Source organism: Trichomycterus rosablanca, chromosome 4, assembly GCF_030014385.1.
Source record: "Trichomycterus rosablanca isolate fTriRos1 chromosome 4, fTriRos1.hap1, whole genome shotgun sequence".
Lineage (NCBI taxonomy): Eukaryota > Metazoa > Chordata > Actinopteri > Siluriformes > Trichomycteridae > Trichomycterus > Trichomycterus rosablanca.
Window position 1 is genome coordinate 46669993 of NC_085991.1, and position 17263 is coordinate 46687255.

Sequence of the window (17263 nt, forward strand, 5' to 3'; positions counted from 1 at the left end):
ATGGAATTATGTATGATTTAGCATTTAAGAGAAAGCAATTTTACCATCTTTGTAGGCGCCTGACCAGCGGCCAGCACTGCTGAGATTAGAACCTGGATCTTAGCAGTAATAAGCTAGTGTAATCATGAAGGTTCTTCATAAAGTTTCCACCCTTTTTTAATGCATTTTCACCCCTTATTCTCCTGATTTTAAGCGCATCCAATTTTTACCCAGTTGTGTTATGCTTCCTCTCTACTGGTGCTGACCCTCACCCCGGGTTGAGGAGAGCAAACTGACACACGTCCCCTCCGATACGTAAGCAGTAGCCTGCATTTTTTTCACCTGCACCAGCCGAGTTCATATGCAAATCAGCCCTGATCAGCATTATTCCTCGACTCTGTGCAGATGCCATCAACCAGCCAGCAGAGGTCATAACTGCAGCAGTTATGAGGTCCCTATTCGGCTCCCTAACCCTGTATGAACAACAGCCAAACGTTGTTCATATAGCCGCCTAGCCCAGCCGGATGGCAGAGCTGAGAGTCGATACGATGTATTCGAAATCACAGCTCAGGTGTGCTAGCGTATTTTACCGCCGCGCCACCTGAGCGGCTTCCGCCCTTTTTTTTACTCTATGTATTAAAAAAATTCAAAAACAAATGACATCACTTTTCTACATCATCACCTTCTGATTCATTTTTCTCAGCGTTGTACCAACTTTTCAATGCCATCAGCAAAAAATGTTTCTTCCCCTTAAAGCTTTTTTGAGAGTCCAAAAAGGTGGAAATCAGATGGAGCTAAATCCGGACTATAAGCGTCTCTCAGTCTCTCAGACACGATCGATTACTACTCCTCCCACCCTCAATGCTTCCAACCAAAAATATAAAAGTGCTGAAACTTTTTGAGATCCCTCGTACTTTAAAAAGAAAAAAGAACTTACCTGATGTGATAAGTTTCCTCTTTCTGTCCGAATTCGCAGCCTGCAACCACACAAAGTCCTTCATCTTCTAACAAACGTAGGCAGTACAGCATGTCGGGCTCCAGATCTTTCTCCTACAGACACAAATACTAGAGTATATGGGTCATTCCTGGGATTGGGTGCCTTTTGGACCTTAAAACATTTTGAAAATTAAACATTGTTTTAATTTGTTTTTCATGTTTTATTATAAAAAGGACATGTTATACTTTTCCAAACTAATATCGGTCAAGCTCAAGCACACAAACTGTAGGTTTTATTAAAACATTTTTATGCAGTCTCTGACCCAGGATGTCCACCCTGTTAAAGGACAAATGCATAACTGTTGTGTTTCTGTCTTTCAGCTGTGCTTAGGGTCATTCTTTGAAGGATGCTACATAATATCAGTATTTCTGTTATTATTATAACCAGACTGAATAATAAAGCTATATAAATTACACATGTACCTCATATACACTGTGACGTCCACCCTGTTATGTATTAGGTCGTAACAGGGTGGACCATAACAGGGTGGACATTCTGACATAAAATTAGCCATTGGCTAGCGAGTGAGCAAAACCATGCTAGCATAAAAGTGAATTCAGACAAAGAATTCTCTACTTTTTAGTGTGATTATTTTTAAAATGATTAAATCGTATTGCTTTTTCTCATATATCCCGTAACAGGGTGGACATGTTATGGTTGACCATATAAGACTTTTAGGATAAAATGTGGAAAAAACAACATTAAAATGAGGAGTTTAATAAGCCGCTCATCTTCCACAGTTGTTTTCCCTCCAAAAAGATTATGTGAGCTCCAGGAAATGATGTCAGTATGTAAAACAGCTCTTCGTTTTAAGAGACAGTAGTAAGAAATAACAGGGTGGACGGCAACTTGAGGGACGTGTGAAAAACCCTCATAATCAGCAATAAAATCAAACTCATAAAAAAAAAAAATCCAAGGTTTAGAGGGACTTAATCAAACCTTTTAAACAGTATTGAAAGACTGAGATATTTTTTATGATTAAACCTCATATATCATCACTAAATCAGAATGTACAGCACTGGGGACATGGGAAAACCTCTGCTATCTAAGAGATAAAAACAGTATGTATACAGTAGTTTTTTTGGGGGGGAGGGGGGTAGAAAACATTGTGTTTAGTATTTGAAAGTGTTCATTATTTCAGTAAGATGTTTAGAAATTGTATTTTTTTTTAATTTACTTAATAAATACAGTGATCAGTACTGGGGACACAAAAGGCACCGAATTGTAGGAATGACCCAAATACTGCAGCTGTTACAGTGGAGTATTCAGCACCTCCAGAGTCTGATGTACAGTTCTCACCATTACAGTCATGGTGTAACAATCAGGGGTGATTGAACATTCATGACATTTACCTGACATTTATCTCCCATTTACCTTATCCTGAGCGTCACAACTGTACAAGTAAACAATCCAAGGATTTTAACGTCATGTTTTACATGTTTTACATGTTTTACAGGTTACATTCCTGACAGAAACGGTAGTTACTCATTACACAAGGTTCATCAGTTCACAGTCATAGACAATTTTGTATCTCCCATTCACCTCACTCGCACGTCTTTGGACTGTGGGAGGAAACCGGAGCACCGGAGTAAAACCCACGCAGACACGGGAAGAACATGCAAACTCCACACAGAAAGGACCCGGACCGCCCCACCTGGGGATCGAACCCAGGACCTTCTTGCTGTGAGGCGACAGTGCTACCCACCGAGCCACCGTGCCACGCCAGGTGTAATAAATAAATCAATTATATAAAGAAAATGATATGCTTCCAACGTTGCAGAAACAGTTTAGGGAAGGCTCTTTCCTGGTCCAGCATGACTGTACCCCTGTGCACAAAGCAATATCTATAAAGACAAAACCTAAAAAGCCCTGACCTCAGTGGGCCCAAATTCCCACAGACATACTTCTTGAGAAGTCTTGTGAAGAGTGATTGTTGTAGCTGGTGTGTACAAATACTTTTGGCCATATAGTGTAAATGGATTCCACTGTTAGACCACTAGCACTGTTAGCAAATGTATCAGGTTTAAAAGCAGCGTCTTGAGGGGCGCCCAGGTGGCGCCATGGGATGTTCCGCTAGCTCACCAGCACAGAGACTCTGAACTCCCTGGTTCGAAGCTCGGTGCTGCCACCGGTCGGCCGGGCGCCATCTGGCGGGCATAATTGGCAGTGCCTGCAGCAGATACTACTTGGCCACCGTATCTGCAGGGTGGGGGCCAGACTATATGTGGGTGGGTGGGTCTTCATACACTGTGTAAGGACCCTGATTGGCAGAAGAGACGTCCGTGCAGAAAGCACGGGTGAGAAGAGGAGGGCTGTGCACGTGTGAGAAAGGTGTGGGCGGCGGCGTTCTCTCCTTGGATGCGATCTGGTGTCTCTCAGCAGTGGAAGACAAGAATATTGAGGAAATTCTGACCTGGGCGTGTGTTATTGCAGCTTTTGATAAATGCAGGCGTGGGAAAGCAAACATCCCTCCGTTCACCGGTTGACAGCTGATTCCAGGCAGAGCGTTGAGCACCTCCATAGTCGTCTGTATATTGTTCATGATTGTCCTGTGAATAGACTGAACCTCCTGTAACGACAGTTCGGTAGTTTTTAGATAGTGAGTATTCTCAGCATGTGAAAAAATTATAAAATTCCGGCTCTGAGAAGTAATTCAAGTTAACATACACTTGTACGGGAAATGTACATGATCATAAGTATGTGGACACCCCTCCTAATTACTAAGAATGAGATAAACTGCCTTAATCCTGGTGTGCAAACTCAGCACTTTGCCTGAACATTCCTTTTGTTTGCAGCCTTTGATTTTTGGAATGGTGATGGTTGGTGACATTAGCCTGTCTGGCTTATTAACGCAGTCTAGTGGCATGGCTGCACCTTTGTCCCCTTTTTCTCCCAATCTAGTAATATCCAGTTCCCCAGTTAATTCTCTCCTACTGCTCTAGGGGGTCTGTACCTAACACACACCCTCCGACATGTGTGCAGTAGTCTACCACGTCAAGACAGTGGGTTCTGTTCCACTGGGAAACACTAAGCGCAAGGCAGGAGTAACCTGGACACTGAGTGCACGTTTCAGGGTTTGAATCCCCACTATTTCGAATCAACAGTTAAAAAGACAATGAATGAAAGTGTCCACATACATTTGACCATTCCGTCTATCACACAGTTTCTCACCTGAATGTAGAGTGGATATGAAGGCTGTGTGGGTCGAGGAGGGTCAACCATCACATCCAGGGCAATTTGTCCTGGCACTGATGGACATGCAGATGTGGTAAATATTTGACACAAATGTCGCATCACTGTAGGGTCAAGGTTCACCAGCTCAAAATAGCCGCCACGGAGACCACATCTGCCCATACAAGACCATCAGAGAGAAATGAAGATCAAATCAGGATTGGCTGCTAGGTAGATAAAAGTCAAGTCAAGTCAACTTTATTTATATAGCGCTTTTTACAATAGACATTGTCTCAAAGCAACTTTACAAAATCCAAAACCAACAGATACAAAAACCCCTGTTGAGCAAGCCGAGGGCGACTGTGGCAAGGAAAAACTCCCTGAAAATTACAGGAAGAAACCTTGAGAGGAACCAGACTCAGCAGGGCCCGTCCTTCTTTGGTGGCCTGGAGGATACTTTAAATGAATAAGATTTACACAAGTCATACAAGTCAGGTGTTCGGGTGACTCAGGGGTCTGTTACACTGTTACATGAATGCTGAGATCCAGGTTCAAATCTCAGTGGTGCTATCGACCGGCTGGGCATCTACACAGATTTTTTCCCCCTTTTTCTCCCAATCTAGTCTTATCCAGTTCCCCAGTTCAAGCTGAATCTCCTCTACTGCTCTAGGTCTGTACCTAACACACACCCTCGGACATGTGTGCAGTATTTAACGACTTCTTTTCACCAACTTAATATGAGTTCACACAGGGATCAGTACTTTGACCTCTATTATCACCCTGTGCAGGACGCAAACGCGGCACTCGAGCAGTTATTAGCAACAGGCTAAAGGCTAACCCACACAGACCTACACTTCCATCTGTTCTGCTTTCTATCGTCCGCTCGCTGGAAAACAAAATGGACTATTTGAGACTGGATTTAACCACCAAACACAAGGTGAGAGACTGCTGTGCCCTTATATTTACTGAAACATGGCTAACCTCCAATGTTACTGAAAACGCCATTAGCGTGGATGGGCTAACAGTATTCCGTGCGGACAGGGACCACACTCTCGGTGGCAAATCTCGGGGAGGTGGTGTTTGTATTTACATCAATAACAACTGGTGCACAAACACTAAACTTATCACGTGGCATTGTTCGGAGGATTTAGAATTTCTGATGGTGAAATGTCGACCATTTTACTACAATTCACAGCCATTAGCATCACAGCTGTTTACATCCCCCCCAGTGCTAACACAAAAAACGCACTAAACACCCTGTACCAGACTGTCAGCTCGATGCAAAATGCTAACCCGGACTGTGTTTATATCATTGCTGGAGACTTTAATCAAGCCAACCTAAAGTCAGTACTTCCACATTACCATCAACACGTGGACTTTGCTACCAGGGGAGAAAGCGCACTAGACCGGGTGTACACAAACATCAAGCAGGCATTCAGGGCAACCCCCCACCCACACCTTGGTAATTCGGACCATCTCTCTGTTATGTTAATTCCTGCATACAGACCACTGCTAACCAGAAGCAAGCCATCAGTGAAGCAGATAAGGACCTGGCCAGAGGGAGCCGTCTCAGCACTCCAGGACTGTTTTGAATGTACAGACTGGAATATATTCAGAGAGGCTGCCACAGCCAACCAGCACATCAGTCTTGGGGAACATGCTGAGTCTGTGACAGGTGTGTGGAAGACGTGACTGTCATCAAGAACATCACCACACGTGCCAACCAAAAACCCTGGCTCACCAGTGAGGTGCATGCGCTTCTAAAATCACGTGATGCTGCCTTTAAATCTGGGGACAAAGATGCTCTTAGGAATGCCAGAGCAAACCTGAACCGGGGCATGAGAGCAGCAAAGCGTGCTTATGGACAGAAAATCCACAGTCATTTTACCGACTCAAAAGACCCCAGGCACTTGTGGCAAGGCATTCAGTCCATCACAGACTATAGGCCCACACCACCACCACTCAGCAATGACAACGCCGACTTCCTCAACACACTCAACACGTACTTCAGCCGGTTTGAGGAAATGAACACCACCACAACATCAAAAGCCCCTGTTAGTCTGGACGATGAAGTACTCTGTCTGGACCTAGCTGATGTCCGGAGGACCTTATACAGAGTCAACCCAAGGAAAGCGCCAGGTCCTGACACCATATCAGGGTATGTACTTAGGGACTGTGCTGACCAGCTGGCACATGTCCTTACAGACATTTATAACATCTCCCTGAGACAAGCTATCGTGCCACCATGCTTCAAGACCACCACTATTGTACCACTACCAAAGAAGTCACCAGCACTAACACTTAATGACTACCGCCCTATAGCACTCACTCCCATCATGATGAAGTGCTTTGAAAAGCTGGTAAAAGACCACATTACATCCAGACTCCCTGCAACATTCGACCAACTTCAATTTGCATACCGCCCTAACCGCTCCACTGATGATGCCATATCAGCAGCACTACACCTGAGCCTGGACCAGCTGGAGAATAAGAACAGTTATGTGCGGATGCTCTTTATTGACTTCAGTTCAGCGTTCAATACAGTAATCCCCCAGCACCTGGTGAGAAAACTTGGACCACTAGGCATCAAAACTCCACTGTGTAACTGGTTATTGGACTTCCTCACGGACAGACCCCAGACAGTAAAGGTTGGAAAAAACACCTCTCAAACTATCATCATGAGCACTGGGGTTCCCCAGGGCTGTGTCTTGAGTCCTCTGCTGTTTACCCTGATGACACATGACTGCTGTGCCAAATTCAGCTCGAACCACATCATAAAGTTCGCGGACGACACAACAGTGGTGGGCCTTATCAGCAACGACGATGACTCGGCCTACAGAGAGGAAGTAAACCAACTCGTTGTCTGGTGTGAAAATAACAACTCGTCACTGAATGTCAACAAAACAAAGGAAATCACTGTTGACTTCAGGAGGAAACACATGGTACATGCACCGCTTACAATCCATGGAAACGCTGTGGAGTCAGTCAGAAGCACCAAGTTTCTGGGGGTGCACCTCACAGACGACCTGACATGGACTACACACACCACCTCCCTTGTCAAGCGGGCACATCAACGTCTTCACTTCCTGCGACGAACGAGAAGAGCAAACCTTCCCTCTCCGATCCTCACAACTGTCTACAAAGGTGCTATAGAGAACATTCTGACCAACAGCCTCCCAGTCTGGTATGGAAATTGTACAGCCTCAGACCAGAAATCCCTTCAGAGAGTAGTGAGGACGGCGAAGATCATCAGAACCTCACTCCCTTCCATACAAGAACAATACCAGTCACGCTGCCTCAGAAGAGCCACCAAGATAGTTGGTGACCCCACACACCCGGCCTATGGACTGTTCAGCCTCTTGCCCACTGGCAAACGTTACCACAGCATGCGATGCAGGACTGCCAGACTCAGCAAGAGCTTTTTTCCACAAGCCACCAGATTACTCAACTCCCTATAACAGCACACACAACATACCAGCTCACACTTACGGACTTTCTAAACACATTTATTTATTCAGATTTAAATACCTACATCATGCTGCTACTCTTTTATTATATTCTGTGCAATAACTTAAGTGTTTAACACTAGGCATTTTATTTATTTATTACACCGGTACCTCACCACTGCAAATTATGTGCAATATTTCTTACTTAGTGTGTATATATTTTTTACTTTACTTAACGTGTATTTTATGTCTGTTTACAATGTATGTGCAATATTGTTTTTTATTTTTTTACTTAATGTATATCTTTTTTTAAAACTTAATGTATATTTTGTCTTGTATATGCTCTTTTTTTGTTTTATATTCTGCACATTGGAGCTTGAGAAACGCAATCTCGTTCAGCTGTGCACTCCTAGCTGTATAGTCTGAATGACAATAAAGTTCACTTTGACTTTGACTTTTTTGACTTTTGCTATTTTATAGATCAATTAGCAAAACTTCTGCAATATGTTACAGACTTTACAATAGTTCTGCAATTTTTGGAAGTTGAATACTAAAGACTAAAAGAATGAAACTTACTCTCCGAAGACTCCCTTGGATATGGAGTGGAAGGAAGCCAGCTCCACAGTGCTGGAGTACGGAGCACCCATCTCAGAAAGCACCTTCTTATAGGAATGAAACTCCTGTCCTGTTCCATAGATGTTACTCTGATACACCTGGTAGGATTAGAAAATAACATTTATATACATATGTACTATGTATACAACGCCAAATCAGAAAAAGTTGGGGCAGTATGGAAAATGCAAATAAAAGTGTTTCTTACATTTACTTTGACTTAATTGATTGCAGACAGTTTGAACTCAAGATATTTCATGTTTTGTCTGCTCAACTTCATTTGCCTGCAGTCCTGACCTGTCCCCAATAGAGAATGTGTGGAGAATTTTGAAATGAAAAATGCGACAATGACGACCCCGTACTGTTGTACATCTTAAGACGTGTTTGCAGGAAGAATGGGACAAAATAAAAGCTGAAACACTAAATCACTTGGTCTCTTCAGTACCAAAACCTCTTTTAAGTGTGGTGAAAAGGAACGGCAACATTACAAAGTGGTAAATGCTTTACCGTCCCAACTTTTTTTGGAATGTGTTGCAGGCCTGAAATGCAGGAATGGATGTTTATTAATAAATGAAATGAAGTGGAGCAGATAAATATCTCAGGTTCATCCTGTCTGCAATGAAATAAAAGTCAAAGTAAATGTAAGAAACTCTGTGTTTTTTTATTATTTGCATTTTCCATACTGTCCCAACTTCCTGATTTGGGGTTGTATTTATATAGTTATATTTAGTTATATAGTAACATAACAATAATAATAATAGTAATAATAATAAACAGGAATAGCTAGGTAAGTACATATATTATTATCATTACTGTTATTATTTATTATTATTCAAACCTAGCTATTCTCATTCTTATTATATGACTACTATTACCATTATTATTATATTATATACTATTATTATAAATAACAATAAAAATAATAGATATACAAAATAAATAACTATTCATAGGGTCTTAATGGGTGTACAATTGTGCAGATATGTATGAGGTAGACAGTTTATGTGTGATAAGAAATTCATTTTATTTTATAGCCTGTTTATTGATTAAGTGATGTACAGGCAAATATTACAGATGTCTATGAACAGTTTTTTTTACCATCTGTACTCTTAATCAAAATACCAGGATGTATATAAATGTATTTAATTCAATTCAGTTTAATTCAGTTCAATTATTGTCATTACACCAATGTAGGGTTGAACAGTATAACAAAACAGTTAGGTTACTTCTCCGCTGGAGTGTAGAAAAAAGAAATAGATATAAAAGACATTGTTGTTTATAAATTCAGTGTCTGTTTCGCCACCGCTTTATCCAAGTCCCCCCGCAGCATGAAGCTGCTGGTGAAAATAAAATTACTCTGTAAGTTACTGTTTTATATGGGAAAAGTGTGACCATGGAACTGTAATGAATAATCTGACTAAACAATAAAATAACTATAGTTAAATGTTTTAAAGTCTCACAATAAAATAATAGCAATATAAATGAATAATAATTTACAATAAATTTTGTGTGCTTTTTTTCTCTCTGTTGTGATAGATGGTTACCTCATCCGCCATCAAGAAGAGTTTTTCCTCTGCAGCAAACTGAATCACTTCCTTTATTGAGTCCTTACTTTGTACATGACCTGAAGAAAGTGCAGCAAACATTCACATAGTGTGTGGGGGGCAAGAAGGATCGGGGGGGTTGACGGTTCCACATTTTGTGGTTAAACTGACATGTAGTGTGTGTGTGGGGGTGGGTGGGGGGGGGGGGAGTCACTATTTCACTATCTTTAGTCACCATTTAGTCACTATTTTACTATCTTACTTTATAAAAATTTGCAATGCTGGTCACAAGTTCAGTGGACGTCAAAGGTATGTGGACACCTGACCTTAAACTTACCCTAGACATTCATTCATTCATTTATTTTCTTATCCGCTTATCCAATTAGGGTCGCTTTTCAATGGGCGCAAGGCACACAGTAACACCCCGGGACGGGACACCAGTCCATCACAGGGCAGACAAACACACATACACGCACCCATTCACCCACCCACCGAGCCACCATGCTGCCCTACCCTGGACATCAATAAATAAAAAAGCATTTGGGAGGTCAGGCACTATTGAATGTTCAAATTCATCCCAAAGGTATTCATTGGGGATGAGGTCAGTTTCTCCAGACCAGACTTGTCTATATGGACCTTGCCATCCTGTATGAAAATGTGTGAATGTTTAGCTGTAAATAGTAAATGATTACATTTTTTTTTGTTAATTAACACATTCTCTGACTAGCTAAAGTGCATTTTCATTACAAGAATCACCTACACAGTTCATTGGCTTCTAAAGGTCATTGGGTTCTTTTATTTAATAATCCTTCAGCTGCTCCCACGTACAGTATATTTAGGGGTCAGCAGATCTGGTCCTTAGGTCCTTATACCAGACTTGGGAAAGGAACTGACAAAAGCACCTCCCAATGGCTAGACTGCTCCGAGCATTCCCCCCGCCTCAGACGCCCGACCGGCCGATAGCACTGCTGAGATTCAAACCCTGTATCCCCAGATCGCAGCAGTAATTGGCTAGTGTACTTTACTGGTGCACCACCCTAGCACTTAGTGGAAAGCCAAGCTATAGCTTCAGGAAGGTGGGGATTCATGTACATGTGTATAAACAGGAGATAAATTCAAGAAGCAAACAAACTCTTACAACAGCTTTAAAATCTTACCTGTAGGATTCCCTGCATTGATAACGTACAGTGCTTTGGGGTTGCAGTATACCCTGGCGGTGCTTACAGCTCGGCGTAGCTCATTTATCTGAAGTGCCCATTCCTGCTCCTCAAACAGGTAGTAGGGCACCACAACCCCCCCTTGAGCAGCCAGTGCCATGTTAAAGCTGTTATAACAGGGCACAGGAGTGAGGACGCCGGTCTGCAGAGGTCCCTCACCGCCAACCAAGACCTTCAGTAACATCTAGGAAGAAAATAGATACAGTATGTGGGTGTGGATTAATCGTTTGTTCTGCTCTTTATGTCCTAGATAAAAAGTGCAGAAGGTAAAGTCTCACTATTAGGGCTTTCTGGCTCCCGTTTGTGATGATTATGTTGTCAGGGTCAGAAGTGACACCATCTCGTCTGGTGATAAATTCTGACACAGAGCGCTTGATTTTTCTTATTCCACATTCAGAAGTGTAAGATCCTGGTGGTTTGTAGAAAATACATAAACACACCTCCAGCTCATTAGCCAGTGTGATATTTATTCATTCATTTATTCATTCATCTTAAGTAACCATGTCACCCCTATCGTTAACATTTTGGGCCTGGGGCCTCTCAAAAACAAGCATGAATACACTCCGAATAGGGTACCAATCATTTACACGAGGGAACCTGGCTTTGATCCTCACCTTCAGTCACTGTCTGTGATCTTTTTTTTTTTTTTTATGCATTTTCTCCCCTTTTTCTGCAATGTTGTTCCTGTATTGCTTAAAAGGTTGCTAATGTGTCACTAGGTAGTTGCTTTTGTACCGTTGCTGATTGCCAGGTTGTTACTATGTGCTTACTGGGGTTTTGCATGTGGTTCCTGAAGGCTATAACCCATCTGATCTTCCTGTCCTGAGACACAGACAATTGTGTCTGTTAAGCACCAGCCAGGACGGTGACACCGCCAAAACATGGACTTTTTCTTATAAAAAAAGGTAAAAATGTTTGCTAAATGATGAAAATGCTTCCATACATTTCTCTACATGGCCATCTGTAGAAGATAAGTACTTTGAAGTGCTCACCAATGCTTCCTCCGTCACATTCTTCCAGAAGCATCTGTGCCCTCTCTCTTGCATCCACAGGTAAACTCTCATCATTCAAGAGGGGCGGGTAGAAGGAAGCAGCCAGGACCTGCAACATACTTTCTTATCAACTCATTTGTGTTGTTCTTTTTCTATTCATTATTATGCAGGTTAAAAAAGTCATTATATTATACTTCTATATTATTATAGTAATAGTATATACAGGTACATCAGGATTTTTCAAATTCTGGGTCATCTGTCCCAACTTTTTTGAGCATGCTTCAGGCATTGATAGCAGATATTCAGGCTACACGGTGGCTTGGTTGGTAGCACAGTCACCTCACAACTAGAAGGTCCTGGGTTTGTTTCCCAGGTGGGACGGTCTGGGTGCTTTCTGTGTGGAGTTTTCTCCCACAGTACAAAGACGTGCAAGTGAGCTGAATTGAAGATACAAAATTGTCCATGACTGTGTTTGATATTAAAACCTTGAACTGATTAATCTTGTGTAATGAGTAACTACCGTTCCTGTCATGAATGTAACCAAAGTGTGTAAAACAAGACGTTAAAATCCTGGTAACACTTTACAATACTGGTACATAACTAAGCATATACTAACACTTAACTACCAGTTTAATAACAATGAGCTAATACATAAACTAATAATTATATATATATATATATATACAGTATATACAGTATATCTATATGTATGATTGAAATATAATCATATATATATATATATATTGCTTGAACGATTCAATTTGTAACACCAGACTCACTGCGACCCTAACCTATGGGTCTAAGAAAATGAGAACGTTTACCTGGCGAGCAAAGGTGATGGGTTTTATTCCATTCATGTGTGAATCACCAGATGAAACATTAATGACTTCTTTATAGTGCTTCTTCAAACCCTGTAATATAAAAAAAATACTATTCTTGAATACAGTGCTGTAAAAAAAAGTAATGTCCCTTTTAATGACTGGCTCTATTAGTGCATACAGTATTTGCCACACTACTTAATTCCAGATCATTAAACATCCATTTATTAGTTCATTTATGGGTCCTGGAGAGTTTGTTTTTCCAACAGCTGGATTGGCCTCTCTAAAGTGTGAGTAAATGTAAATGATTGATTAGCAGTCTTTTCAGGGTGGACTTCGGCTGACCCATTGTGATCCCGAAATAAATAAATGTCATTATTTTCTCTGACTTTACATCTACAAGGTGGACCAACTAGGTAGGAGTGTCTAATAGAGTGGACAGAGTAGGACACAGTATTTAAAAACTCCAGCAGCGCTGCTGTGTCTGATCCACTCATACCAGCACAACACACACTAACACACCACCACCATGTCAGTGTCACTGCAGTGCTGAGAATGATCCACCATCTAAATAATACCTGCTCTGTGGTGGTCCTGTGGGGGTCCTGACCATTGAAGAACAGCATGAAAGGGGGCTAACAAAGCATGCAGAGAAACAGATGGACTACAGTCAGTAATTGTAGGACTACAAAGTGCTTCTATACCAAAGTGCTTCTGACCTCATGTAACACGCAGTATTATAGAGTTAATCCTAACAAGTGTTATTAATTATTACATTTAATTTGTAAGTTATTTTAAATTATTCAGCTCTCAACTCGGACAGTACAAATTCTTTTTTTCTTCCTTCTGCACATCTGCAGACTTTTGACCTTGTTTACCTTCATGGTCTTTTATTAAGCTTTAGAAATGTACGTATACACCGATCAGCCATAACATTAAAACCACCTCCTTGTTTGTACACTCACTGTCCATTTTATCAGCTCCACTTACCATATAGAAGCACTTTGTAGTTCTACAATTACTGACTGTAGTCCATCTGTTTCTCTGCATGCTTTTTTAGCCCCCTTTCATGCTGTTCTTCAATGGTCAGGACCACCACAGAGCAGGTATTATAAGTATAGTATTTATTTGGTGGTGGTGTATTAGTGTGTGTTGTGCTGGTATGAGTGGATAAGACACAGCAGTGCTGCTGGAGTTTTTAAACACCTCACTGTCACTGCTGGGCTGAGAATAGTCCACCAACCAAAAATATATCGAGTCAAAAGCACCGTGTGGGCAGCATCCTGTGACCACTGATGAAGGTCTAGAAAATAATCAACTCAAACAGCAGCAATAGATGAGCGATCGTCTCTGACTTTACATCTACAAGGTGGACCAACTAAGTAGGAGTGTCTAATAGAGTGGACAGTGAGTGGACACAGTATTTAAAAACTCCAGCAGTGCTGCTGTGTCTGATTCAGTCATACCAGCACAACACACACTAACACACTACCACCATGTCAGTGTCACTGCAGTGCTGAGAATGATCCACCACCTAAATAATACCTCCTCTGTGGGGGTCCTGACCATTGAAGAACAGGGTGAAAGCAGGTTAAAAAAGGTTGTAGAGAAAGGAGGAGGTTTTAATGTTATGGCTGATCAGTATATATATACAGTAAATATATAAATACTAAAACCTTTTTTCTTCTGGGTCTCAGGAGAATATATATATATATATATATATATATATATACTGTATATATATATATATATATATATATATATATATATATATATATACTGTATATATATATATATATATTCTCCTGAGACCCAGAAGAAAAAAGGTTTTAGTATTTAGGATTTTTTTTTTGGATAATTTAAGTGTTGTTGTTGAAAGAAGCATAGTACAAAATTGTTTATCATCTGTCCTTTGTAGTGGACATCGGGTCCTGTTTGATCAAAAAAATTTAATGTTGAAATGTAATAATATATTATTTATTTTTATATAGATTTCAATCAAATTTTTATTTAATTTCACCTACATTAAAACAGTTTGATAAAGGAAACACACCTGAACCCTGAAACACTGAAAAGTAAAACATCACACAGCATTTACAGCATCACACATGGTATAACACACATTGTCTTTAAAACACACATAGACATATTCTGTATCCCTCTGCATGGTGATGCATGTACTGCATTCAGCAGTTTTGGCAAATATTTTCTGACCTTGTCATTGGACTGTGGATCAACAGGCCTCCTCTTCTTCCAGCGATACAGTCTGGCCCTCCTCTTCCTCAACTTCTAACAGCTCTAAATCTGACTCTCCTGCATAAATTCTTAATAGCCCTATGCCTCCTTGTAATGAAATCGGCTAAAAACAGTGGGTAGTAAGTCCTGCTGTCCACTACAAAGGACATTGAATAAATGTTGTGTTTTGAAAGGGTTAAAATTACCTGTTGTATCTCTGCACTTATTTGTCCTGCTCGTCTGTCTAGGACGTCCTGCACAGAGGGTCGAGTGTTTTTAAGCAATGGATTGATCTCTTTCAGATGAGACATGCTGCTGACTTACTGTATCTGCTGTGCTCTGGTATGAACAAAAGACTTAATATTGCAGTGTAGGTTACGTTTCTGTTAGATGTTAACAGAGGGGCGTTGGGGGTGACGGCGTGTCTCAGTCTCTCCTGTTTTTATAATCATAGTAAATGAGTGATAGTTAAGATAAAACATTTTCAAAATTCAGTTTGATCTTGTAATTTTTAGTAGGGGTTTTACTAGTCCACCTCTTATGTTAGCAGAAAGGTCACGCTGACATGCATCAGAGGTGGAATTTAGCAGCTCAAGAGGCTGTGTAGTGTCATCAGTACACGTGCAGTTATGAAATGTTTTCCCTGAAGCAATGCAGTGAAACAGAACAGAAATGACCTACTTTTCTTTATTTACCCCTCAAAACTAAAGAAAGATGATCATCAAGGTTCCTCTCTGTACTTGCACCCAAGTGGTGGAATGAACTTCCCTGGCCTACTGGAACAGCTGAATCTCTTACAGTCTATCAAAAATAACTAAAAACTGTGGAAGAAAATAAGTTCCTTCAAATAAGTCAATACAAAAGGTGTGTTGCTTGAAGTTTTATGACTTCCAGATCCTGTCCTAGCTGTGCTGTCTTCAAACAGTTCCTATTTCCTACCTAAAAAGCATCTACAACCCCAGATCAGAAAAAGTTGGGACAGTATGGAAAATGCAAATAAAATAAAAACACAGTTTCTTACATTTACTTTGACTTTTATTTGATTGCAGACAGGATGAACCTGAGATATTTCATGTTTTATCTGCTCAGCTTCATTTCATTTATTAATGAACATCCATTCCTGCATTTCAGGCCTGCAACACATTCCAAAAAAAGTTGGGACGGAGGCAATTTAGGGCTAGTAATGAGGTGAAAAAACTAAATAATGATGGGATTTTAAACAGCTGATGTCAACAGGTGATTGTAATCATGGTTTGGTACAAAAGCAGCATCCAGGAAAGGCTGAATCTTTGATGAGCAAAGATGATCAGAGGATCTCCAGTTTGTCCACAAATGTGTAAGAAAATGATTGAAATGTTTAAAAACAATGAAACTCAAAGAAAAACTGGAAGGGATTTGCATATTTCTCCCTCTACAGTGCATAATATCATTAAACGATTCAAGGAATCAGGAGGAATTTCAGTGTGTAAAGGCCAAGAGCGCAAGCTTAAGCTGAACGCCCGTGATCTTTGATCCCTCAGATGGCGCTGCATCAAGAACCGCCACTCAACAATAGCTGATAGAACCACATGGGTGAGGGATTACTTTGGCAAATCTTTGTCAGGCACTACAGTACTAAATTACACACATGCAACTTAAAACTTTACTGTGAAGCCTTATGTTAACCATGTCCAGAAGAACACATTACAAAGGCATGGCTGTGGAAGAAGATGGTACGTGTACTGGACTGGCCTGCCTGCAGTCCTGACCTGTCCCCAATAAAGAATGTGTGGAGAATTTTGAAAGAAAAATGCGACAATGACCCTGTACTGTTAAACATCTTAAGACATGTTTGCAGGAGGAATGAGACAAAATAAAAGCTGAAACACTAAATCACTTGGGCTCCTATGTGCCAAAACGTCAGGTGAAAAAGTGTGGTGAAAAGGAACGGCAACATTACAAAGTGGTAAAAGCTCTACTGTCCCAACTTTTTTGGGAATTTTTTTTAAAGTTGAGCAGACATGAAAACATGAAATATCTCAGGTTCATCCTGTCTGCAATCAAATAAAAGTCAAAGTAAATGTAAGAAACTTTTTTTTGTGTTTTTTATTAACTGCATTTTCCATGCTGTCCCAACTTTTCTGATTTGGGGTTGTATTAACTGTGAAATTTCCCACCGTTCCACAAGGACATTTAGCACCATGTATATAAGAGTGATTGTTTTCTTTCCTTTTATCGCACTGACTGAGTTTCCATGTGAGGTTTTGTCGTTG

The 17263-nt window shown here is 40.8% G+C and overlaps 1 protein-coding gene across 1 annotated transcript in view; it reads right to left on the reverse strand.

Moving 5' to 3' along the window:
* The window catches only part of LOC134311963 (alanine aminotransferase 2-like), a 15417-nt gene extending 1757 nt beyond the window's left edge, over window positions 1-13660 (reverse strand). The window contains exons 1-10 of the mRNA XM_062993615.1: window positions 13655-13660; window positions 12780-12869; window positions 11959-12067; window positions 11245-11375; window positions 10907-11150; window positions 9750-9829; window positions 8170-8306; window positions 4148-4322; window positions 3390-3545; window positions 917-1029 (exon numbers count right to left, since the gene is read on the reverse strand). Of these exons, the coding sequence (XP_062849685.1) occupies window positions 917-1029; window positions 3390-3545; window positions 4148-4322; window positions 8170-8306; window positions 9750-9829; window positions 10907-11150; window positions 11245-11375; window positions 11959-12067; window positions 12780-12869; window positions 13655-13660 (1241 nt within the window). The remainder of the gene's footprint in view (window positions 1-916; window positions 1030-3389; window positions 3546-4147; window positions 4323-8169; window positions 8307-9749; window positions 9830-10906; window positions 11151-11244; window positions 11376-11958; window positions 12068-12779; window positions 12870-13654) is intronic.
* Window positions 13661-17263: the final 3603 nt, after the last annotated feature.